The sequence below is a fragment of the Larus michahellis genome, chromosome 5 (genome assembly GCF_964199755.1).
Source record: "Larus michahellis chromosome 5, bLarMic1.1, whole genome shotgun sequence".
Lineage (NCBI taxonomy): Eukaryota > Metazoa > Chordata > Aves > Charadriiformes > Laridae > Larus > Larus michahellis.
In genome coordinates, this window is record NC_133900.1 from 74157998 (window position 1) to 74185353 (window position 27356).

Here is a 27356-nt window from a genome sequence, read left to right on the forward strand (position 1 = left end):
GAGGACGCTGGCATGTCAGCTATTAAAATTTGATTTTAATCAGCTGAGATTTATGTGCCAAGCAGAACCTCCTCATGAAGCAGGCTGTATATTCTCTGATGTGCAACGGGTGTAGTAAAAGTAGACACTTTGTAGTGTCTTGATAGCGAATTGTTCAGCGAAAGAAAGATCATAATTTAGCTGTAAGAACAAAAGTGCTGCTACTAATATTTCTTATATGTTTGTGTGGTGCAAAGTTTAAGTACTTCCTTTTTGAAAGTTGTTCATGAAACATCTGGCTTGTTAATGATTTTTAACGATAGCTTTAGAAGCTATCAAAAACTAGAAAGTAACACTAGGGATGCTGGCTTACAGTTATTTGTAAATGGCAAGCACCTTTTTTTTCACTTGGATAGGTTTGTTGTTGGCATACCTACGGGAGGAGGTTGAAATTGTATCAATCACTTGCACCTTATTTCTAAACCCTCATTTTTACAGCGAAGAGCATATCTAAAAAATGTGATACGGAAAAGTTTGTCTGGTTCTTCTGCTCACAGTACTCTATAAAATATTGCAGGTAATCTTGCCAATGTAAAGAGAAGCCCAGAAGATGTCATTAGGCAATTGATATTTAGGTTGTCACCTGTGATTACCCAGTTTGAGAAGGACATTCAATAGTGCTGGAGGTGGCAGCACCGTTACCCCAGCAAAAGAGACATTTTCACAGAACTTGAAAATATTTGTACTTTTCTTGAAATGACAAGTACTTGCCTTGAAAATATAATGACAACGTACAGCTTTGGAATGTTTTTCCGCTTTCCAAGTGATGAGACTTGCAGCAATTCTTTGCTGTTAAAATGCATGTGTTAGAAATGCTTCAGAGAAGAAAATATATAAACAGAGTTCCATTACTACTTAAGTAATGTTGAGAATACTTCGGCTTTATCAGCCAAATTCAAGCCACAAAATCTTTATAGTTAAAAGCAGGTAATACAAATAACAGAAAGACTAAAGTTGGAGTTTTCTTTACAGTTTGCCTTTTAACAAAAACTTGCATTGCTTTGCACTGTGAATTACTCATACAACTTAAAGAATAACTGAAGAAAATATTGATTGACCCTAAAGAGAGAAAAAGAGATCCCTTTGCATAGCTGGTAGCCCCTGTATTTACTTGTACAGTCATCACTGGTGTCACCAAATGGGTTATTTATATGAAAAAGCAACCAGTCCAATCCTGGAATGGATGTGCGTAGGCATGTTTTTAGGATAAGTAGTAATACTTTCTTTAAGAAGGGTCTGGGCTCTTTTTATACCAAGTCTGGTCTCTTTTTATACCAACTCCTGACAGTCAATTCACTTATACCGAGCAAAAATTCTGCATTTTCTACCAGACCTGCGTATCTGCTTTTATACGTAAGTAACATCTACTAGGAAAATAATGTTATTTTCTTACAATTCAGAAAACCAAAGTTAATGCTTATTTTCATGGTGTACAGGAAGTCTATCATGTTAAGAAGTAACTTATTATCTTTTTGTATAAAACTGTTTTGCTATAAGAGATGTTATTTTTGAAAATGTTTATATTTAGTTATCAATTTGGAATAATTTGAATTTTTAGTGAAATTTCGCTAATATTTCTCTTGTAATAAATTATTCATTGATTAAGTACCGAATGATCTGTGGTTTTTAAACAAGGGATAAAAAGGAGTGCAGTTCATATTTCTGTAAGCATTTAAATGCTATCATCTGATAGACCCAGAGCGAATGATCTTGGTTTTAGCTGCTGGTCCTGTGCATGCATAAGTGGATTGCAGTTGAAGGTCTGGCTGATGTCCTTTCAGTTCACGTGCCATCTGACCTGCTCATGATGATCATGACCTTCTTTTAGTAGCTTTGACTTTTACTAGTTTTCCTGATAGGAAAGAAAATTTTCTACTTCCCTAGAAAAGACATGTGTGAAACTACTATATATTCACCTTGAACTAAGAAGTCCGTAATGTTGTGATGGAACTGGAGGGAAGAGTGTGGGAAGATCAAGAGGTTTTAGCTTCTCTTACAAAATTACTCAGTTTGTTCAGATGTGTTATGTTTGCCCTGGTGTTCTGTAGAAAGCATCAGCCGGGAACACTTAGTGCTGATGGTTAGTAGTCAAAAGACATGAATTCTGAGCAACAAAAGTAATTGGCAAGTGAAAATACCTTCCTTTCTAAATTAGGGACAAAAACCCCAAAGCTGATGTATTAGGGATCTCTTTCTCATGGCCAGTCTCAATGGAGAGTATTTCAGTGAGTTGTCAGGTTTTCCAGGCAGGGAAATGAAGAATATTATCTAAAGTAATTTGAAGTGTTTTGGAAAGTAGGGGTGATGGTTAAGAACTTCAACAAAGTAAACCTCAGAGGCAATACATTGCTAACCAAATTATGGCTTTTAAATGCTGATACAAAACAAATCATGGCAGCTACTCATTACCACCGTACCTCAGGACAAATTAATGGGCCATTACATTCATTACATAGCTGTGCTGATTAAATGTGGGTAGGTCAAGAAGGCTTGGATAGGTTAAATAATCTGCAGGGAATTTGGGAGGGAAGTGCATGGGTTATTACTTTCTGTAGAAACCTGTTCTACCATCTTCCTTTACCTGCTGCCTCCCCAGCCATGATTAAAACAGCCGGGCTGTAAAAAATTTCCATCCCAAAGAGTACTTGACTCAAAACTTCACCCTCTTTATGCATCACGGTTGCATCCTGGAACTATACGGGGATTTATATACTCCTAGCAAGTGCCATTCTCTTACTGTTTAAATTCAAAAACTGGCAAGTTTGTTAGAAAGTATTCTTTTAGCAGAGTGGGTTTCCCGTAGCTGACTCCTTTCTGGCAGGTTTTAAAATGGTGCCGAGGTTCAGAAGAGGATGGGAGAGGCCGGTGTGTGAGGGAGGAGTGGTGGTGGTGATGGTGGTGGTGGTGATGTCCGTTCGTGCCTCTGCGGGGCCTCCCTGTTTGTGAAAGTTTATAGTGGGGGGAAGGAAAGTTGGTCTGAAAACCAAATGGCACTGGAGATAAACGTCGCCAGACATTTACACACAAGTAATTGATCTGTGTTGCTTGCCAGGAGTACTTTTAATGAGGGAAGACGTTTCGCTTTCAGAAAATACATTCCAGTTTATTGACAATGTGGCTTTTTTATAGAGAAGAGCGTATCCTAAACGACTTGTGCACAGAAGCTGGGAATTCCGCTGGTTTTCCTCCTATACATACTACCGACTTGCTGCAAGTTTTCTGGTGATTGATCAGGACACATCAGCTGAATTTCTACAAACGCTGAGTGCTCGTGCAGCCTTTGACCAGACATTCCCTGTACGGAGGTGTGACAGTGTCTCCTAGCCTTTACTGCTCTTCCAGGTCTCTGTCTTAGCACACAGGTAGCAGACGTCTGTTTGCCCACATGTGCCTCTCTGCGTTCAGTGACATGGGTGGCAGTCACTGTTCACACATCTAAGTACTTTAATTTTTGCCTGTTTGAATATGGTTAGAGTTTGGGCTAAGCTGAGAGACACCGTGAGGTTTAAGGTGGCCTACTTAGTCTTTATTTATGGGTGTAGCTGTTCTGGTAAGTCAATGTGCTGTACATACCTGACCTTTGTCCTGTAGACCTTTATTGTTGCTGATTGAACACTGACTCTGAAGCACGTTCCGGTGCCTTTTCATTTATTTACTGTCAGCCCGATGATAGCAGCTGTTAAATTTTTCTACATCAGAGTGTTAATAACAGCCTATTCATAATTTTCCCAAAGCAGCCTACAGAAGGATTATACTGAGAAGTTGAAGGCTTGGTGGGCAAGCCTTAGTGACTCTGTGTATTAGGCGAACGTGTTTCAAGGATGGATGCGTATTCACCATGGGGCAACTCAGTGAAATGGTGATTTGCAGGGTGCTTTGAGTACATAAACCTGCCGGAGTTTTTTATTGCACGGTTCTGTGGTGTATTACATATTAACTTGCAGTAATAAATGTGGCAAAACCAGTTTTACGAGAGCTATTAGAAAAAGATGCCTCATACATTATTCAAAGTCACCACGTACTTTGATACTGCAGAGACAGTTTGAATTTCGTATTTGTAGCGCGTCATCTGCTGAAAAGCCTTGCGCTTCTGAGACCTGGGCATAAAGTTGCAGTGATCTCGACGTGTGTACTGTGTTGGATAGATCTGTATTTAGTCATAGGTCTGATAAGGAACTGAATGCTCATAAATGAGTCAATTGTAAAATTAAACAGTGACATCAGTTGGTGGCAATTCTTCTAGCAGATCATATGAAACGATAGGGATATCAAGCTTCACTTGAAGTAGAAATGCCTTAAAAGTGTGTTTAAAGCTACTCCTGAATGTTCAAACAATATGACTAACAACTTCCTTCCCGAAGGGATGATAACTATCAAAGTACTATTGCAGTAAAGATGAATAATTAAATGCCAGGAGTGAATTTGACCCAGAGATGCCATCATCTTCTGGAAAGTCAAGTCTTGGGATGATTGTTATATTTCATTTTACTGTTACAGTTATTTTTTAAATTTGGAAATGAAAAGTTAAATTGTGCAGAACTCAATCATTTTTAGTTAGTATTTTACATATTTTGTCTACAAAGTGCTATAAAACTAAATATAATGATGTATTTACCTATAAATAATTCACAATGCAGTCACATATTTTAAAGAACCTATTTATTTGTAATGGTCTGGCTATTTTATATTACACAACTATTAACTGCATCTGCCTTTTTTCTTCTCTAGAATATATTTGTGTCGACCAAAGTTCAGATTTAAAATTAAAAGTGAATAATAACATAAGAAGTAGGGTTGTCCGTGTCAGGTATCACAGGATCCATGTGAGCTAGACTAATTCAAAGCACTTTATTTTACCGTCAGCTTTAACGTGTCCCAGTAACCATTCTGGGTGCTTGCAAGGGGAGGACTACGGCGAGTGTGGGCGTTTGAGTCGGCAGCAGCAGGCAAGAAGTGGGAGACGATACTGGAAAATTGTGGGAGAGGTTTGGATAAAATAATCCTCACTCCCCTTCTTTTATACAGAATCGGTAGAGAAGGCGCCTTAAGTTGCCACGCAGGTTTAAAATGTTTCAGGGATGCTCAACCTTTCCAGCGGCTGAGTTGTGACTTGGGAGCTGCTAAATGACGACTGCTCCCTTTGCTGCCTCTGCCCGTCTTTCTCCACACGCGTGGGTGCTGCTCCGGCGGTTGGGACTTCGCTTGATGCCCCTTCTGAAAGGCTGCTCCGTTGCTTCAGTGCTGCATGCTTCGCAGCAAAAGGGCTTGCCTTTAAACGTGACCTAGCTAGAGCTTTAGCAGAGGTACCTCCATCATTAATTGCTGCTTCCAATCAGTATTCCCCAGTGCGCGAGTCATATTTGGTACCGAATAATTTAATAATATTGTTACAGGAATTAGTGTAGCTCTGACAAAAAGAATAAATAAAAAGGCCTGTATGGTAAGTAAGCTTGGTTACTTCTTTCCAGACAGATTTTTTTCCCTAATGATGAAAACAGAGCCTTGAGAGTCCCGAACCAGTCTGCTGAGGTATCTTTCTCAAATGAGTAAAAATTAGGCCAAGCCTGAACAGCTGCTTCAGTATGTAGGGTGTTGGTACTGCAGTTTAAGTGGAGACTGCTGCAAAAGGCTGAGGTTTTCTTTATCGGCTACGTTACTGACATGCTTAATGATAACCTTTCAGTAAAACATTCACGTAAAAGCGCCCATTATCCCATCTCTGTTATATCTGTGAGGGTCTCTATTAACTCTGCAAAAGTAGGACGTCCTTCAGGTTTCTGAAAGGAAAAGCAGAGGATAAATTTATATTAGCAGAGTGATCAGTTACAGTACCAGACTTCAGAAGATGGTAGTACGATAGGTACTTCAGAAGTATCTATGAGCTACCACTTAAAAATTACATTTTATTTTATTAATACAGGAGAAAAGATCAAGCTTATAATTCGAGAGGAAAAAAAATCATCTGTTCTTCATGACACGAGCAGTGTGAGCACAGCAACTTTTCCAAGTGTTCCTAAACTTTATTTCAGTTCTGGACCAGAATTCTTATAGGATTTCTCCCTTGCAACGGATCACTGGAAAACACTACATCTCAGGAAACCGTGATGCCCAGGAATGTTTCCTGGACCTGGTGAAAAAGGATCTCAGCTGTTGTATCATTTGATGTATTGCAGCTGAACATGGAACAACCTCCTGGCTGATGGCTGTCAGGGGAAGAGAGAACTTCTTCCCCATCCTCTCTCCGCAGGCTGGCATCCCGATGGATGTTTGCAGTAAGCGAGCAAGCAAGATGCAGTTTAGGTTTCGGTCTCTCAAGCTTTTTTTAACTCTGGGTCTAAAAATGTCATATAGAGTTAAAAGATGGGCAAGAAAGGAGAGGTGGGATAAAGGAGGCAATGGTAGCAGCAGGGTACCCCAGATATTCTCAGTCTATGCCTGCCTATTTACATGAAAGCATCGCACACAAAGCTCTTCTGAAAGTACTTTCTATTTAAAATTGAAGATTCACTTCCTGAGACACTACAGAAGGAGGGACCTTATGGGATTGCTCAGATGGAGAAGTTGGTGAAATCAATGTTTTGATACCAAGATGGAAAGAAATAGTTGCTGTAGAAATGGAGAAAGAGCCTCAAGTACTAAATCGGAGTGGAGAGGGTGGAAGGGGAGCAGCCTAGGAACTGTAGTGATGTGCAGATGTACCCTGAAGAAAAGGATTTAAAATCCACATTTAGTGGGTAGACCCACTTTGTACACAAATGTCTTCAGGTTATCACAAAAAAGGGCAACAAACCTCGTGCCAGCAGCTGTACATGACTTTGTACACGGTATAGGATGCCAAATGGGGTCGATAAAGTCGGTTACCCTGAGAAATCTCACGGACAACTTCAGAATTTGACTTGCTTTCAAAAGGCATTTTGCCTTCTGTGAAAACTTCCCACATCAGTACACCTAGAAGTGAACCAAAACATTTAGAACAAAACAAAAACCCCAAACTCACAAGCCATTTAATGGCATTAGAAGCACAAGACCCACTCTTGATTTTTTTGTGGATTGCATGAAAAGACGGGCAATCTGAGCTGAACTGACTACCAAAACCATTTTCAACTGATACAATTCTGCTCTCTCTTAAGTCAGCTACGGTGGTGGTCTGTGAAACAGAGGTGAATATACATTTGGCTAATGGAGATGTACTAAGAATGCACATTTCAGTCGAAATCTAATATTTAGGCACAGAGCCTTTCTGTTAAAAATCATACTTGTCCAATATAGGCAAGATTTGAAAAAGGGGAAGGACTCAAGCTTAAGATAGGTACCATCAGTAAAAAGTTACACTTTCTTAAGTCACATCAGTAGTTGCACGTTCACCTAATCAACTCACCAAATGACCAGACATCTGATTTGCTGCTATATTTTTTGAAATGAAAGACTTCGGGAGATGACCATTTGACTGGAAACTTGGCACCTGAAGAGCTGATGTATTCGTCATCAATGACATACCTAAAGAAGAACAGGAAACAGCATATATTTTAATAATAGTTAAAGGGTGAGCAGTTCCAGCAACATTTCCATAGATGGTTTATAATTCTATGAAAATACAGTGTCAATTTAGAAACAAAGAAATTACATCACTAATTTGATATGAAATGCACACAGATACCCACACTGGAAGCTAAGCACTTAAAGAGATTTCTGTTTAAACGAATGATTTGAACTGTCCATGAGAAGTATGTCAGAATAAAACATTTTAATATCATCTGTAAGACCGACAGGATGTTTGTTATTGTCATCTTCTGAGTCTATATTGATAGATAAGATCCCTACACCATGGGCAGGAAAAACAGCAGCAATAAATAATTATTGTCTCTTTTTAAAAAAGAGCCCACCTTTTCAACCACTTGTTGTACCCCAACGCTGCTGGGAGAGGGCTACGCTTCTAACTGCCCAACTTCACAGGTGTAGTATCTGGCACATTTTTACAGAAGCAACACTGAAAGAAATGCCGATCATATACAAGGCAACAGCTCTCGCAGGTGCACTGGAAAAGTAATTTTCTTTGCCCAAGCTTATAGGAGCAGACCTCCCAGTTACAATGAAATTATGTGCCCGATGCAGGCATTTATAGGGCAAAATTTTAAATGGCTACTAGACTGACCCCTACATACATACAAGCTCTGTGCACATTTTCCCAGTATTAATGGTCCTGAGCAGATGACAGATGTGCACTACACGTTTGTTCTCACCGAAGGCATCATGCATTGGCACCTCTGAAAGCACATTCTAAAGGAGGTCACACTGAGAGAAAATAATTTCTTTGCCTCCCTTTCTTATTTTGGTGCAGGCAGAGAATCACGAGAGGTTATTGGATAAGAAACATAGGAAATAATAGTAGGAACGGAATAACAGGAAATTTAACCAGTAGTGACAGTTGTGTGAGCTCTGAATGATTAAGTTGTGTTCCCGTCACCTCTTCATGGTCTCCCCAGTAGAGTGAGTGCCTGTCCTACAGCCACACCACTGGTCTCTGCTTTTTTTGGCAGCAGTGAGCCATTCAGGTCCATTACTCTCAGACCAGACCCTGGCAGCCCTTTGGTCTCTAACTGTGTTTTCTGGTGCGTTTGGATGAGTCCAGACCCCTGATACTGACCTTACCCTTTTGGGGAGCAGTGCAACCAGTGGGCACTGCCATCGTGTAGGACGGCCTTTGGAAAAAGAAGTATTTAGTTATGAACTGCTGAGGTGCTGGAATCCTTAGGCTAGAAATAGGAGGGGAAACCAAAAGGAAAGGTAAGCTCCACAGCTGTGCTGATCTAATGACTTGCAGCCATGTGGTGATTGTCACCACCATCTCCTGCTCAGAGCCACACACTCCTTTCCAAGCTTGTCTGCCTCTAAAGCATGCCAATTCGGTCTACTGACCCAGCAGTAAAACACAGAAGTGGAGAGCTTTGGGCCGGGCTTGCGGGGGGAAAGAAGAAAAGAGTGAGACAACCCCATTGGGTAGCAGTGGGTCATTCGGTCAACTCAGCTATGAAACATAGCACATCTTCTGGGGAAGTCTGTGAGGGCAGAGCTACACTTCCCTGGCCTGTGCTTGCTGGAGTGCATTTTGCTCTCTTTCTCCATGTCCAAGCCCAGAAGAGGCCACAGAGATGATCAAAGGTCTGGAGCACCTCTCCTGTGAAGACAGGCTGAGAGAGTTGGCGTTGTTCAGCCTGGAGAAGAGAAGTCTCCAGGGAGACCTTATAGCCTCTTCCAGAACCTGAAGGAGCCTACAGGAGAGATGGGGAGGGACTTCTTATCAGAGTGTAGTGATAGGACAAGGGGTAATGATTTTAAACTGAAAGAGGGGAGATGTAGATTAGATGTCAGGAAGAAACCCCTGTGAGGGTGATGAGACACTGGCACAGGTTGCCCAGGGAAGTTGTCAATGCCCCGTCCCTGGAAGTGTTCAAGGCCAGGCTGGATGCAGCTTTGAGCAGTCTGGTCTAGTGGGAGGTGTCCCTGCCCATGGCAGGGGGGTTGGAACTACATGATCTTTAAGGTCCCTTCCAACCCAAACCATTCTATGATTCTGTCTTTGTCTGGTCTCTCATTAACAGAAAAACCACTTCCCTGCTAGAGCAGCGCACATTTCACTTCCTGCCCGCCCTGCTGGTCCTCCCTGACTCCTTCCCCACCTACTCAGCCGCTGCCACCTCTAAAGGTCAGCACCAGCACCCCAGTCTGTCCCTAGGGACTTTTTGTCCTCCTCGCTGCTCAGAGAAGTTGGGAAAATTGTTTCTCCAAGCTTCTGGCAGCCCTGTGCACCCTGGGAATTTCTCTGCCCATAAACACTTCTGAAGCTTACCTGGCACTTTGTCTTACACTCATCAATAGCAAGAGGAGGACACGACATCCAGTTCACGGTACAACAGTGAAAAAACATCACAATTTTCATCAGAATTCAAAAATTGACCTCAGTGGGATTCCCCAAATCAGCAAAGCAAATGACGAGGTTAACTCAAGGTCATGCTGCAGCTGGCTGAGAATAGGTACTCATGAAACCTGCGTCAATGGCCTCGTACCTTGCCATGCCGAAGTCGGATACTTTAACGATGTGCTCAGCGTTGACTAAACAGTTTCTTGCAGCCTGGGGAAAATGAGAGAAACATATCTGAAACCTGAGCTAAAGCTGTTTCTTTTAAGAAAAATACAGCAGCTCATTATTTTTGTTTCAGCTCATACTGTTTATATTCTAAAAGGAGATGAGTGTCTTGCTCAAAAATCGAAGTGAATTTCTGGCTCTGAGTCAGTGAACACATTTCACTACTGTGTAGTTACACATACATGGCATATATCAGCTTGAATGCATGTAGTATGAGTTGCAAGATTTTTACATATTCCTGCATGGTGAAAGAAATTTTAGGCTGCAGAGTCTAGTTATCCAAGCAGATGTCTTCCTGAACACTAGCATTAGGACACTCAGTGTGAATTTTTAAAAATGTCAAGTGACTTTTTCATTACAGAAATCAGGAACTCTTTGGAAATTTTCAAGATTTTACCTTTCTTCGGCCAACTAGGGAGGAGAGCAGGAGGATTTCCTCTCTGCATCCGGAACTGGGCATTGAACAAAGAGCAGGGAGTAAGGAAACAAGCTCCTCTCCTGTGGTTCCCTGTGTATGAAGGGTAGGGCAGAAAAGCCACCCAGATATCCCGGCATCAAGGTAAGGCAGTAGGGAGCAGAAAATATGTAGATAGAAAAAGATTTTGAGTTTTAAAAAAATTACCCTCATTGTTGCTGATGTTTTGTATTGCTGTGATTTCGGTTGTGTTGTGATCACTGCATGATACTTTTGTATTGGGATGTCCTAACACCTGCCTGCTCCGTGCTAATATCCCATTTTTTTCTGACTTCTCTCAATTATCAAGGAGTTTTTCCAGCTGCTCAGAGACAAAAGAGCAGCTGAAAAGTTTTGGTTTAGAAGCTGGAAAACACTATTGGCTTATTAGATCCTGCAGGGCTGAAGTCTTACGGGACACGTTAGTGTGCTATGAAATGCAGTGGCGTGTTCTATACTGCCAATATTTACCAAGAACTTCAGAAAGCCTATTGTACTTACTAAATCACGGTGAATAAAGCTATTTCTTTCCAGGTATTCCATCCCTTCGCACACATCCTGGCACATGCTCAGCAGCATGTCTCTGCCGAGTTTCCCTCGCCTCTGCCGAAGGTAGTTGAGCAGGCAGCCGTTTTCCATGAATTCGGTCACAACATAGAGAGGCTTGTGGTGTGTGCACACTCCATAAAGCTGGACCAGCTTCGGGTGGGAGAGTTTCCTGTTTAAAATCGCATTTTAGACAGGCTAGCATTTGTCCTTAGCAGGTGACTAGACCTTTGATTCTTATGATGGTTTTGAAAAATACTTTCCATACTTGATAAACAGCATTCGGTTCAACTGGCCTCAGAGTTGTCCCACCATCTAACACATTTCTGCCTACAATTTCCTCAAAAAAGTGCGCTCTTTAAATTCATAACTGTTCATCAGTTATATAAATGCAGTGAATGCAAAGCTTGATTTGCATGCTGTGAAATGGAAAGGTCTAGTTATGCCTCCCTTTCAGGCAGCGGACATGACCCTGCAAGGGTTCTTCTTCTCTGGCCTGTGCCAAGAGCTGGTCTGGATACTTCCCTAATTTACAAAATTAGCAGAAATGGTAATATAGTTTCTCAAAAGCTTTCATTAGGTATGAGCTCTGCCAGTGGTTCTAGAGGCACTGAATGATGGATGAAAGAATAGTTGCAGGAGCACCTTTATTTCTCAGCACATTTGCTCCCCATCGAGCTCCACAGCTCAAAGCAGTGCATGCTCTAAACAAAGAGTCTGGCGATGGGTGCAGCAAGCATCTGTGTCAGTCCAGTTCAGTCCTTTATATCAGCCTTTCTGTCCTGCACATCCACTATTCCCCTCAAACTGGTTTGTCTGTTTTAAATGGAATCAGGTTATGTTTATTTCTTGGTCATCTCAATGACAACTGTCAGATATAATAGCTTTTGTACTTACATCATCACTTTGGCCTCCTCGATGAAATCATCTTCGGACATTGCACCTTCATTGATTGTTTTGATGGCAACCTTGATGGTTGCTTTCCATTTGCCCAGCTGAACGACTCCAAACTGCCCACGTCCAAGTTCTTTCATGAACGTCAGTTCAGATGGGTTTAATTCCCACTCCTCTACAAAAGCAACCCAAAATGTTACAACAGTCAGGTCAGCTTTCCTGAGCCGTGCTCCAGCAGACATGCTTTGCTATTTGCAAAACATCACAATTGTTCATCATCTATAGCATGAGCTTTAAACATCTGAAAATTCCCACATGCTCATATATGTTTTTATATGTGAATATTTATTTTACAGCTTGTAGAACGTGATTAGTGTTTAAATTGCTTAATGTAGGAGTGTCTGAGGCTTGAAGATAACACAAGTGTTTAGCTTTGATTACATATGAGAACTTTTTTGGCATTATCATATGTGATGTTGAACTCAACCAGTTCTGGATGGGTAGTGTTGCTACAGAAAGAGTTACTGGCTGCTTCTATTGTAATAACCACAATAGTTCTGCCCTTCAGAATATTAAGCCTTGAGATTAATTGAAGCATTCACAGGAAAGATACACGATTTTGGAGGTTCCCATCATCAGCCAGATGATGGACTTCCTGATCCATATACACAAAAGTGGCATTTATTGCTTGTTTTCTAATACTGTGTAAGATTTCATTCTTATTTCTAAAACTTGCAGAACTGACAAGGAAAATCTTCCCCATAAATAATATTAATTTCAATTTCCGAAGCATTTCAATAAATCAAATAGCCTTTGAAAAGCTATTAAATGTATATTTGAGTCTTAGGCCTGCTTAGAAAAGTCCAGATAGCTCTGAAATGGTGTCGTAACAGAACCGCAACAGTCGCTGAACAGAAGGACTCGAGTCATCTGTCTCATTCAGTACTGACACCTAACGAGGAAATTCTGTGATTCTGTGAAATGAGTGTCTGTTTCTGGTGAATATGCAGCTGTTTATGTGTTTCTTGGAAATTTCACAGATACAACTTAATTTTTAGCTGTGTGAATGTGATTGGAACTCTTGCCTAGGCAGATATTTAAATCACCACCAAAAGAAGATAAAAAATTTACCATAACTAAATCCTGCTGTTGCTGGTGAAGAACATCCATCTGATCCAATTGGATGTCGGAGACGAGTGATAAGGCCTGTAGGGGACAAAGCAACAATATTCTGTTGACCGATTACTCCATTTTACTCCGTAAGTATGCTATATCATATCTCTTCTCAAACAAAAATATTTGGAATCTCACATACATTTCTTATTTCCTGAAGTTACTTTTTCTTGAAGTTACTTTTTCATACAAGTCCCATTGAGTCAAATATGAACCAAGAGAATACAGAGCAGGTAAATTCATTTAATACATGTAGATGAGTTTGGTAGTTTCACTTCCCCTATGGTATATGCACACTACAGCTATGACTTTGGCAGAAAGGATGATAGACATATTTGAATTAATCAGCAATAAAAAAAGTTGTGTCTCTTCTTATAAAGAAAGTATTAGAGGAAGAGTGATTTCCAGTCTCCCAAAGTCCTGAGGAGTTTCAAATCATCAGTGTTAAAACCTCATCTGCTTACACGCGTTACCTGCAGCATTGTGTTGATGATACTCGATGAGTTCCGGAACAGATGAAAAGAGATATTTTTCTGCTACATAATATTGTCCCAAGTGGTTTTTCTTAATTTGATAATGTCGAATATCTCCATTATGACTTCTGAAATCAAAAAAAGGATTATGATTTTCAATAAAAGTAATTTGTACTATAAATCTGATTAAATTTCACTTTGAAAGAAATGACAGAAAACTCAGAAAACCTGGGGTACAATTCTCAACCTGAAATGGCAATGTGTGGCTGGGATAGTGTTTCAGGAAAAAAAAAGAAGACTCCTTGTGTCTCTCCCAACTTTGGGAGATATTGCACAATGTTCTTTATTGCACAAGTATCGTTGCATCCATAAGAAATAACCGTAGTGTTTAACAGATGTTCCTCCTAATTCAATCCTTATTTGAATCTAAGCTTTTAAAATTAAAATGCTCTTCATTACCTAAATGTCCCCCAAAAGTTAAAACATATTCATGTATACTGTGAGTTTACATTTTCCGTTCTGCTTCTCAAAAGGCTTCTCATTGGAGCTTTTACTTGATATGTTTACTTTTCTGTGTTTCTCCACACTATCTGTCTTTCTTGCTTTCTGTACATCTTGCTGCCCATCTACCCCTGCTCTCTGGGACTTTCAAAATGAAGAAGTTAGGTTTGCGTTTCAGGCTGGAGGTAGTTGCTGGAGGTTGGTACCCTACTGCAATCGTCAGGCTGTCCCACCACAGGGGTAGTCCCACCTTTCTGAGGAGGGGAGGGAGAGACGAAGAGGGTGGTGGTAGCAGCGATGCCTTTGCTTTGCTCCTCTCGCCTCTGGCTTCCTCTAAGAGGGAGAGAAGGAAAGCAGATGCCACCGATGCAGGAGGATGTAGGGGGGCTGGGGGAGGAGGGGTATAAGGACGCTCGGGAAGGGATAGGTCAGCGCTGTAGGTGACTGCGACTGATGTGGTGGAAAAGCGAGTCCTGTGGCAGTCTTCCAGCAAAAGAAGTAGGACTGCACAGTGAGTAGGTGAGGTGATTTTAGGAGGAAAACAGGAGAACCCTGGGGGCAGCAGAGTCCGGGATGAATTTACAGTGCACAGAGCTTGCGGAGAAGGGAAGCAGCTCGGTGTGGCAGCCGAAGGCTGTGGCAGCATGGTGTGGTGGCCATGGCACTTCATGTAGGAAGAGAGGCAAGAAGATGCGAATGCAAAGTCTTATTGCCTGCATTACATGGGTGGGATGCACAGCTTTCACAGCAGATTCTTTGGCCATTTCAATGAGTGCAGTTCATCTTGTCTTGCCAGGGCATTTGCACCCTGACTCCCAGATCCACTGCCCACCATCAACATTTTTGCACATTGGGGTAATTAACTCTTCATGAACCGGTGGTTCCCCGCTCCTGTGCACCACATGCCCAACCTACCCACTTCGCCTGCGGACTTTGGGGAAAGCTCTTCCATCACCTCTTGATTCAAACCCTACCCATGCAGAGCAACTCACCCTTTGGCTTGCGAATACATGGACAGCGTAAGAAGTCCCTGTTGGCTTGAATCTCTGACAACAAACGCACCTTCTTTGGCCTGAAAAGAAATACAAGTGGAGTTATTTTCTGCTTTTAAGCTTGGATAGTCCTCCCTTCAGGTAGGACTTGCAGCTGATTACCAAATTCTGTGGAACACCTATGACTACTTGGGAGAGCGATAAAGCAGTGGACAATGGGAATTAATAACTAGGTAGATAGCAGACCAGAATTAACCACGGGAAAATACTAAGTGCCAGGCATTTTCTTGGAGTTAAATAATTTAGGTCAATTATACTCTTCAGTGTGAAGTAGCAAAAATGTTTTGATTTATTAAAAAATCAAGTGGTACATATCACTAGAATAAAATACTGTAAACCAGTTCTATCTGGGATGTTCTTCTCTGGTCTGTCTTGCCCAAGCCCTGTGTTAGTTCTTGAGCAAAGACCTAATGAGTTTAACGGAGTTGGGCACGTTGGTAACTGATAAGGAGTAGAATGCAATAAGGGTTGTTTGCTCTATACATAAGGAAGATGCAGGGGTTTTGTTAAGCTCTGCCGCCTCGCTAACTTCCTTACTGCGCAGATTTCAGTCTTCAGCGTTTTGTACAAAAGACAAGCACAGTAAACCACATGTGATTCAATTTATCTAGTATGGAAAATCTACATTGAATTTGCTGGGGATACAACTTAAAACTCTGTCAAGTCTGAATAGTCTGCACCGTATGCTCACCCCAGAAAGCCTTTTTATTTTAAAGTACTCTCTCTCTCTGACTGCATACCAAGCAGTTTTGGATTTGACTGTGGTAACGGTCTTGATGCCTCTACTGATAGATCTTTCTAGATATCGTTAGCTCTTTGAAAATACTGAGTTACCTTCTGGCACAAGAGAAGTTCTGCCTGGCTTCTGTTTATGTTTTTGCAGTACCACCTGCAACAAGAAGATAACCTGTCCTTTAATTTCAGCCGGTAAAAATTAATTCTTGCTCTGTTTCACAAAAGTAATCCATCTTCACAGTCCAAAAACCCAAATAGAACTAGCATTGTATATAAGCATCTCTTAATTTGGAATGACTTTATGAGACCACTGTAAATATAACAACTCTTTTCCCCATTCAGTGTGATTAAATATGACCTAGAACAAAAGAAAACCCAAAAAACAGTTACACCAAACTGTGATGCATTTTACAGTCCCGCTTGCTGCGTCAAGCCTCCCTTCTCTAGAATTTTGCAGAATTTTACTCTTCTCTCCAGTAAATTAGGTTGAAGTAATCAGAATTAGCTTCTCATCAATTAATTATGTGTTCACAACAGGAAGAGATCAGAATATAGAAACATTATGTAGTGAGCCTACAGAAATAGGAAACATCTGGATTCTGACATTATGATTTATGCAAATGAATCTTGTTTAAATACTTGGTGTTTGTAACTTCATGTTACACTCCCTGACCAAATAGTTAAAAATCAAAATGGTTATTTCGTTCTAAGAGTAACAAAAAAAAATAGAGCTTTCAATAAACATCTGTTCACGTCTAACAAAGACTGAAGGATCAAGCACTTAATGTATCACTCCAAACCATTTTTAGAAAATAAAGTGCAATTATCATTTTCAAGGATACTTACTCATATGTTTCTAAATTACTTTTCTTGTTCTCGGTAACATAGTTGCTGGGAATTAGACCTTCATTCCTGAAATGACATATTGAGTGTAGTTTAGATTGGCTATTAGGAAAAATTTCTTCACCGAAAGGGTCATCAAGCATTGGAACAGGCTGCCCAGGAAAGCAGCTGAGTCACCATCCCTGGAGGTATTTAAAACACGTATGTAGACGTGGTGCTGAGGGAGGGACATGGTTTAGTGGCGGTTTTGGCAATGTTAGGTTAATGGTTGGACTCGATGATCTTAAAGTTCGTTTCCAACCTAAATGATTCTATGATTCTCTTGTAGTATATTGTGTAATATTAATAGGATTAAGATATGCATCTTCCTTTTGTTGATCTATAAAGGTTATTTATACTATTGGCTATGTCATTAGATACTAAATCCCAACGTGGGAATTGAACGGAAGTCTTGCTCCTTTCATCCCAGGCACAATCTTTCTGACCCACAACTGTGGATGGCTACTGAAATGAGTAAGTCAGCTGGGATAGGATATTTATAGAGTGCTGAGAGCATCACATTAATGAAAATTTTCAAGTCAAATCACAAGAAAATTTAGAAAAAAATGACATTTCTTCTGAATCCGAAGCCATTTTCTTCATTGCTAACCTTGTAACTATATAAAGCATTTCGGTTTAAGTGAAAAGTGTGTAAAGTGTGTAAAGTATATAAAGTGTAAAGTGTGTGCTTGCATGCATACACAGAATAATAATCCAGTGGGCTCTAACTACAAATATGAGTTCAGAAAAAGCATTTAAAAGTATTTAAAGGAGAAATCTGAATGACAAGGAGACAGTTACATAGCATATAACCATTCCCAGTATGACAGTACAGGATACACTGAGAAAATGCAAAGGAGAAAGGGGAAATGACATGAAACAAACCTAGATGTGGAAAGGATCCTAACTGAAGTTACCTAGTTCTCTAAAACATCCAGGAATTTTGGTTCATGGATATTGTTTCAGGCACACGTCTTAATAATCTCTATGGTCTTTATGAAGTGTTTACACATATACACTGCATTGTAAAGAACTTGAAGTATGGAAAGGTGGATTTGCGCATGGCTCAGAGCCCAGTGATTCACATGGTCCCCAAATGCCCTTATGTTGCTCGGGACATTGCTGAGTCTAGGACTTTGAAATCTCAACACATTCTAGATTCCCTAGCCATTTCTGGGGCACCAAACGCTGCCGAAAGTCTGCCTGCTCAATCCATGTGCCTCATACATAGCTGAACACTTTCAAACCCACCCCTAAATTGTTGCACATGTCTCATTCTATCTGCCTGCTTTCACAGGGGTTGTTTTAGTTTTTGTTCTTTCTGTGTAGGGAGACCGAAATAGGTGCCCGCTCTCTTACCCATGTTGGTCTCTTGCCTTCCACCAGTGGGGATCATACTGTTCGAGGATAATGTATTCTTCTGACTTCTTGAGTGGTAAATCCGAAGGTCCTCTAGCAAAAAAGTCATAGAGTGCAATAACTCTGGGATTTTTTGTGTAGTCTTCCAAGGCCTCAGCAGGTAGAGGAGGTAACGGCTTGTTCTTTAACTGCATTTGCCTCTTACGCTAGTGAAAAAAAAGTATCTTTCATAATTAGTCTTTTCTCCCTACTATTACTTGCTTAATTCCCCTGCTATTATACAATCTCAGTAACTAAAAGGAACTCATCATGGTCATTACTTCCCCTTGTAAAGCACTATCACCTCATCACTTGTGAAAAAAGCAAGACTTACATTTGAGTAGTTTGGTGTAGAAGCCAAAATGACAATGGAAAGTACAGTGAACAAGAAACAAGCCATCTACCTTGGCTTCTGTGTGGTATGGAGGCTGGGACAAGTCCTCAGCTGGGGTAAAGGCAGAGCAGCATTGAAATCAGTGGAGTTACAATGTCTGTAAATTTGATCATTTATTTTGAGAATTAACATGGAGGGCACTGCAGACTTTCTTAGCAAATTGGTAGGAACAGAATCATTTATTTTTGCATCAGGTTAGGTTCTAGCTTTGCACTTGGTTATGCTTTGAAAGCTCGGATTATTCGACTTAGATCTAGTAAAAGTGAGGTGGATGTTTCATATGCCAGCTGAGCAAGGCGAGCTTGTATCTGCCCAACCGGGCAGTCCCACCCTTCCCACCTCCATCACCCGAACCCAGAAGTGGGTGAAGGAACCACCCTGTCCATGACAGAGAGCTCGGGAGACCCCACTGTGACCCCGTATTTACATCAGTATGAATCTTCAGATACCTTAACTCTATCATTTTTATGCAATGAAGCACCTTACATGCTCAAGAGTTAGTTACTCCTCTGCTCGTTGCGGTACTGAGCCACCATATGGCACATCACCCCAGTTCTCTCTTTTTCACCTGCCAAAACATTCCTTACCTTGCACTTCCAAGCAGAACCATAGGAAATGTCTGGTTGTGAGGCTGAGTACTGGGTCACCAGGCCGGTACCAGGGTCCAGGTTCATTTTTGTTCTCATTGCTCTGATTTTGAAAAACATGAAGTATTTGTGTGAATACGTATCTATAAATATTCACATACAAATATTAATTCATGGATATATATGCCTTCCTTCATATTAGGGATATGCAGGGTAGAGCTTCTTTAAACTTCTGTGCAATTAGCAGTTCTGTTGAAAACACATGGATTTTTAAAAGTCCTTTATACATAGATATGTTTATCATCCTAACTGCTGAAAAGCTTAAGCATTTCACTTACCTTTTTTGCACTGTGCAGCAGCAGCAGCAGCAGCAGAAAACAGACTGGATGGTGTGATCTGTGAATGAGAACATTGCCCATATTTGCAGTGTTCCTGTTTGTTTGTTTACAAAACTTACAGAATTAAGGACTACCGTATGTGCTTAGACCCATTACTATCTCTCTCTTACTGTGGGATATCTCGAAAATCACTAAGGCTCAATCTGTATCCACCAAAGACAGCAGACCTTTTCTGCTGCCCCATTTATTTGCTCCCACTGTCTCCCTTACAATGTCTTATCAATTATGAGGCAATGCAAGGAGTTAAATTGGCTCACTAAATCAGAAAGGAAAAGAAAGACCTTGTCAGCCAGATCAGTACCAATCTGACTGATGGCACCGTCCTGTGCAAGCTCTGACTAGTGCAATGAAGGGGATGAGAACATCATCAGGGACAGGAGGTGAAGAACCGTTCCCTTCAGCGATGACATACTTTTTAGATCATTCAAGCCAAATACAAACCCACACTTGCATGACAAGCTTTTTCTTATTGTGGGGTTTATTAGAGACATGCTACATTAAATTCTTCTAATTAATACTGATTTTTCTGTTGCAGCCGTTAATATAATGTATGCCCAGGTTTAAAGTGCTAACAAAAGATGTGCCTCACACTTAGGTGTCAAGTGGTTGATAATCCTGAGGAAAAAATACATTGGACACATCATCACAGACATCATATATTTAGAGAGAAATCAATCTAATATATCTTGTATAAGCAGCAGAGAGGATACGGTATTAAGTAGGCCGGAAGGCATTAAGGAGGTCTGAACAAGGTAAATAAATGGTTGACATCCGCTCTGGTCCATTTCTACTCAGTCTGAGACCTACTTTCCCCAACTTGTGTTGGCACAGCAGTTTCAGCCGAGCTGTGGCAGCTATAGTCCCGGCCCCTTTCCCCCCTGCACTGCTGCTCGTCTCATCTCCGGCCAAGCGAGACGGGACGCTAAACCTGTGGGGAACCGCTCTCCGCTGGGTCGGCTCCCTGAACCCTCTCACCGTCATGCATCACCGGTGGGTGGGTGGGAGGGCAGCAGCACCAGCGGGCCGGGCTCAGGCTCTCGGGTAGGATGTACGCTCTCTTTAGGAAGCATGAGAGCCAGGCACACAGAGCATATTCAGCTGCACTGACAGAAAATAAACTTTATATCCCACTCCAATGCGTCCTGAGTTTTCTCTGCCACAGAGGTCACAGTACAAAAAGAAGCCTCAGAAAGTTATTTGAAATATTGACATACCCTAGGTCTTGGTATTTTGTCGTTTTATCTTTCACAAGGTATATCTTTCTCCCACCAGTGTCTTCCACTTCATTTGTTTTTCTCTGATGGCATTTTTGGCTTGTTGATCCCAATGACTTAATCCAGCCTAGAATAAATAGGATGTCCCTTCTGGTGCTCTGTAAGACCGTTTGCCAATGCCTGTTACAAATGTTTCAGCCAAGTGTGCTCAGAGTATGCATCCTAGCACTCAAAATATTAAGCACCCTTACTACACAATGAAAATGAAATTATTTTCTCTATGAAGGTACCTATTTTAGCAAATCTTGCACTAATAAATAAAAGATGGGAGAACGTCAGATGTCAGAAAGATAAGACCAAAACTAGTTCTTAACTGGAAGAGGAAGAGACCTGCCTCGTATGTGTTTTGGTTAGAGTATTTATCTTGAAAGTCGTGGGGCAATTTCCCTTAGACTGTTGCATCCTGTGAAGAACCTATCATGTAGGAAGCTGACGAGCCTACATTAATCAGAAGACACTATCAACTGTTTGATAAAAGTTTCCACTGACGGCTATGCAAAATGCAGCGATTACAAAAACCCAAGCCAGTTGACACTGACGATTTTCTTTAAAGAAACCAGGCTGAAAAGATAGGGGCAATGCAATCCATTTGCTGCATAATTTTCCAGTGTACATTAAACTGTCCCTCATCGGTTTACAACTCTGGTGGCTGGAGTTTGCCTGAACATGCTCTCTGGCATTGTTTTGCTACAGGGTTGAGATTATTAATGTTCCAGGTGAGAGCAAGCTTGGGATGAAAATCACCTTTCAAAAGTCGGCTGGGAATTATTTCTGGTTTATTACCATTGCTTTTTTGTTCCCTCAAAAAAACCCCAAACATTCAAGAGTAAAATAATGTCACGGCGTTAAGGAGTGAGTGTCTCTGAGGCAATATTAATTAGCGCCTAGGAAGCATATTGCACAACAGTATGGTCTTGCAGGTACTGTCTTCTGAGGCATTAGAAAAAGGGTGGTTTAAAATTACATGCTACTTACCAAACCTTCCCAAATATCTTGGGAAGGAATAGTGTTTGTCTCCTGACCTAGGCTGTGTTAGGTTTCCATTTCTTTTTAGAATCACTTTTGTGTTTCATAAAGCGTCAACACCATGGGTGAAAAAATTCTTGGGTTTCTTTTCCTTCAGACAGTGCCATGAAGTTTAATTGATGTTTATAAAGTATTTAGTGATGTGCAAAAAGGAATATAACATTTGAAAGCTTGTCTACTTCTGATTAAACCACCTAGTCTAATTAAATGTACTATTCCTCATTAGACGATTTGCTCTCCTTACAGACCGCTTACCAGAAATATTTAGAAGCAGCGCTGTGGAGTTTCAATGTGACGTAAGAATGATCTTCTAAGAAGATTTTAAAGATGTGTCTGTTAGCATGAAAGTGAGGGGTTCAGAAGGATGTTATGGACATGCAATTCTGCCTTGCTTTTCTTTATGAGCTCAGCTATTTGAATAAATGTATAGCATAAGCTCAGGAATCCTTTTTGCCTTCAGTGAATTTCAGGCTTGCTCTGTTAATGGATGCTTTACATGTCAGACCCTCCCTTTTCTGTGCTAAAAGCAATTAGCAATAAATGAATGTATGTGATGATTTTTAACACATCCCAAGCATATACGATATCAAGTATTTAGTGTCTTGTCCTGTCCGTAGAGCCACAGAAAAGGTGTTGGTTAAAGGTTTAATTAGAGGGCTTCCTGGGACATGTGCCTCATTTGGTGAACGATTTTTTCCAAGGCTAGAACATGTAACCAATTACAGATCACAAAATTTGACCAAGTTCTGCAGGCCCAAAGGGAAGACTCCGATTAGACTGAGGCCATGGGCCATGCTGAACTGAACTGCTGGGTCCTGAGCAGCACAAACTTTGCACAGTTCCGCAGTTTGCTTCTCCTTATTCTCCTTATTGGAGCATTTTAAGTGTCAAATCACAGCCTATCAGTCCAGCAGATATTTATCATCCTAAAGATGAGCATTTCCACCTCTTTTTGAAAACAAACCTGTCTTCACCCATCTGTTCTCGGCAGCCTCATTGCTTCTGAAGTTCTTGTGTCCATACGTTACTCCTAGAGTTCCACACTTGTGGAATTAACTCAATAGAAATTAATAAAAGCATAAATTATAGCAGTGTAAACTGTTAATTTCTGTTTGGAAATTTTTCAGGTCAGGTCTGCTGCGAAACATTATCAAGGAATGCAGACAAAGAAAGTTCTGCGGAGCTAAGTCCTGCTTTAGTTAAACTGAATTAAGTCAGGAAGTTTCAACCTGACAGATTGGAATTTCAGCATCTCAAGCAAACACCTATGTATTGATCTATGCATTTTACATCCTCCCTAGTCACTGGTGAGCTTCTCGCACAACACTTTTTCTCCCCCTGATTAAAATCACATTGTTTGTACTGCATCCAATTCTGGAGCCCCTACTACAAGAAAGATATGGACGTGCTGGAACGTGTCCAGAGAAGGGCCATGAGGATGATCAGAGGGCTGGAGCACCTCTCCCATGAGGACAGGCTGAGGGAGCTGGGGTTGTTCAGTCTGGAGAAAAGAAGGCTCCGAGGAGACCTTATAGTGGCCCACCAGTATCTTAAGGGGGCCTACAAGAAACCTGGTGAGGGACTTTTTAGGACGTCGGGTAATGGTAGGACTAGAGGGAATGGATTAAAACTAGAGATGGGTCAATTCAGACTGGAAGTTAGGGAGAAGTTCTTCACCATGAGGGTGGTGAGACACTGGAACAGGTTGCCCAGAGAGGTGGTGGAAGCCACATCCCTGGAGGTGTTCAAGGCCAGGCTGGATGGGGCTCTGAGCAACCTGATCTAGTGGGAGGTGTCCCTGCCCGTGGCAGGGGGGGTTGGAACTAGATGATCTTTAAGGTCCCTTCCAACCCTAACACCTCTATGATTCTATAATTCTATGATTCATAACTCGCTCCAGAAAGGCCCGAAGCTGCTCTGCGATGCCGTTGTAGAAAGACTTGGCCAACCCTGCAAACGGTGAAAGCTTTGATACGCTGAATGAATAATTTGATTAAACTTGCTCTTCTGCTCGCGGCCGGGGAAGATGTTTACAGCCAGGGCTGCCTCCAGGTGCCACAGCAACGCTCGGTGCAGCCCGACAGGAAGCCCGCGTTTCCTGCCTGAAGCTTCTCACGGCCACACACCCCCTCCTCTGACTCGGGCTCTTCCTTCCTTTCTCTTCTTTTCTATTCATCAGCCAGCAGGCAAACTAAGAAATAATAATACTAATTTTTAAACCCCCGCATTTTAATGCCAAAAAAAACCCAAACAAAAAAATTGCTATCTTTTAAAATGCAAATAGGAAATTTAAAATAGTTTCTCAGAATTTACTCATTGTTTTAAATATTTCTTCCTGATTTTAAATCATGAAATCATGGCTGTCGACTCTAGACTTTGCTGTCTTCCTTCTACAATTGTGCGGAGAATTTAATTTTTCCAATTGCTGATGAAAGCTTGCAACCTTAGACAGAGTTCAGCTAATTCTACAAATAATTTAACACAGGAACAAGAAAATGTATCCCATTTCACCGTTCTTGTTTTTTCCTTTCTGGAAATGACTATATTAGGAGGAAGACACTTGTTTTTAAAACAGTGTCATATTATCTCCCTGGTGACACGTTAACAAACATGAATCCCAACACTAGCGCAGAGCCATGATAGCCTATCAAATTCTGATGCCCCAAATCAGACCTTTTCGCATGCACAGTTTTGAAACGAGAAAAGACACCATGGCTAGAGAAGCATGTGGACGAACTGGAAACACTAGGAACCAGGTGCTGAAGCTAGCCTGACAAATACTCAGCCTAAAAATTTGCAGCTGACATTTTGATAACCAACTTAGGGGCCTGAATACAAATCTATCTGTGGATAACGGAGCAGATGGGATGCTAGAGGAAGAAGGAAAAGATTGGTCAGCTGTCAGGAGCAGCCGTTTGCTTGAGAAGCTGAAAGATAGTCCCAGGAAAACAGAGAAGCCTTAGTGAGATGTCCTTTGAGATGGTCCATTGAGATGGTCCATTGCTGCCAAGAAGCAGTCTGATAAAGTCCCACAACACCCAGCAGTACGCTTTGGGTTGATAATATTGCCTGTATAGGTGGCCAATTCATACTCCTTTGTGTGTGCAGTCTTCCTCCTATCTTCAGTTAGAACTCACTCTAATTTACAGACTTGGGGAAGTAGCATCAAAGATAAAAGCAACAAGTTAGAGATTAATTTTTATAGTTTTCATCTTGTCATTTTATTATTTCATACGTTTCTTGGCTTGAATTTCTTTCTGATTCACTGTTTCTCAAAGCGCTACTAATTTTGAAAGCGCCATAGTCAATGTCCAAGACTTTCACTCTCCTAGCATGTTTTGCAAGAAGTTCTTGCTCTTGCAGCGTGGCAGCAGGTGAACTGTGTTCAACACTAAAAATTCAGCTTCACCCATCAAACCCAGATCTTTACTGTAACACAGGATACGCCTCCTGATCTGGTGTGTCTGTCAGTTTTCAACAGTACTAGAAAAATAATACTCTAGTAGAAAGGCACAGTATAGTTTGCCTCTAAAAATACTTTAAAAGACACGTTCTTACATGTCCACGCTGAGGCTTTCTGTCTTTCCTGTGAGTTAATTCTGCTCTGTAGGAAAGACAGCTCTAGTTCTACCAAACATTTTATTCACGTCTATGCTGCGCATGCTTTTAAGGACAGTATGTGGGAATATCTCCCTGTCTATATGCAAAAGTAGAATCCATCTATACGACAGATTCATATCCATGCAGTAATTTTGAAAGTCAAGACAAGCAGTCTGAAGAGAGATCACTTGAGCAGTGCAAGAGAAAGCTGGTTAGTATTTTTATGGCAATATTTAAATAGCTTATTTGCTAAGTACAGTGCTGCTGCACAAAACAAACCTGCAAGATCAACATATGCGGCCCGGTTTACTTACAGGTAGAAAGAATCATGTCTGGTTGTCCACTTATATTCAAATGAAAATGCAAAGCTCTCTTCATCAGTTGTGACAGTAAAACAGCCCTAGCTGAGCTCTTCACTCTGACATGAAACACGGTAAACCACAAATACTGCTTGACCCCGCCTACTTACCTTTTTTTAATACAAAGAAAAAAAAGACACCCAAAATCGACTAATCTGACATGTTTAAAAGAAAAAAAAGTGACTTCCTAGTATCAAAGACACATTTTACAAAAAAAATTATTAAACTGTAATCAGTAGGGCTAAATATTTCTTTTTTAAAAAAGGAAAAAAGTACAGCAAACGTATATCACAACATTTGGTTCTGTTCAGATACATTTTTGACCCCCAACACTTGAAAAATTCAGTAATAATAAAAAGGGGAAGAAGGATTGCAATTGCTTAAGGATGAGTAAACTCATCCAGGAGAAACGACGGTGCAGTATTTCAACCTGTCTTTGAAGACATCAGGAGAGTCAGCAAGACAGCTGCCCCCAGAAGTGTTCTGCTCCTCTCCAAAATTAACCATCTAAGGCTACATTCAACTACAAAAATACTTTCATCTAAAAACTAGGTGCCTCACAGTTCCTGGCATCCTAAGTAAGTAACAAGCCCAAGGGCAGGTATGCAGAAATTATCCTCAGGTATTGGGAAGAGGCAGGCCCAAGGGCTTGGATTCAAAGCACCCACCTCAAGGAGGAAACCACTGCCAAAAGTCAGGAGTTAGGGTGCATTTTATAATCTAAATTAATAATAAACACATAATTTATAGAAACAGGCATAAGGTTCATTGGAAACTATTAATCTCCTGATTTTCCCTTATGCTTCATTTGTGTTTAAAGGGAAACATTACCGCAGTATTCCTCGTAACGTAGTGTCAAAAGTGTTGGCAATACCGTACTTTGCAGGGTCTCCACTGAGAACCTGGGGTGCAAAGGAGCAGTTAGGGAAGGAAAGATGAACTCGGCTAGCCTTAGATCTTCCATGTTCCTTTTCCTACCACAGGTAGAAAACCCCAGGTTTTCCCCGTTAGCAATACATGCGGTTGGTATGGATTAGGTAGCGGTTTGGACACAACACTTTGAGAGGTTGGTTTCCATTGTCGCGATAATCTTCTGAGACTTCATCATTAAGAAAAAGGAAGTAGACATTTAAACCTTTTCTGACAGCCTGTAACTTTTCAATGAAATAGCATGAGAAAAGGAAAGCCTTCCTTCCAAGAAACAAAAGGCTTTCTCCTTTTGATTACAACGATTTAGACAAAGCAGTGCAAGGATCTAAGCATCTCCAAAACTGATTACAGAAATTACTCAAATGCAGAAATGATGGAATGTATTAAAGGTAACTATAGCTAGCTTGATTGGAAATAAACTTCACCATACTCCTTTCTGCCTATTTGGAAAAAAAAATTAAAAAAAGACGTTTCTGTGCAATCTATTTTCTATTACA

General features: G+C 40.9%; 1 protein-coding gene across 1 annotated transcript; it reads right to left on the minus strand.

Annotated features, from left to right (window-relative positions):
* Window positions 1-4687: 4687 nt before the first annotated feature.
* LOC141744047 (tyrosine-protein kinase TXK-like) lies at window positions 4688-25992 on the minus strand. The gene is made up of 15 exons (XM_074589261.1): window positions 25885-25992; window positions 19611-19668; window positions 19273-19375; window positions 18253-18458; window positions 16858-16923; window positions 16111-16165; window positions 15217-15296; window positions 13724-13851; window positions 13209-13283; window positions 12081-12252; window positions 11139-11355; window positions 10104-10168; window positions 7418-7536; window positions 6830-6987; window positions 4688-5816 (listed from the first exon to the last, which is right to left on the minus strand). Exons 1-15 carry the CDS (start codon window positions 25946-25948, stop codon window positions 5748-5750), a joined length of 1635 nt encoding a protein of 544 aa, XP_074445362.1. The 5' UTR covers window positions 25949-25992; the 3' UTR covers window positions 4688-5747.
* Between the last annotated feature and the right edge of the window lie 1364 nt (window positions 25993-27356).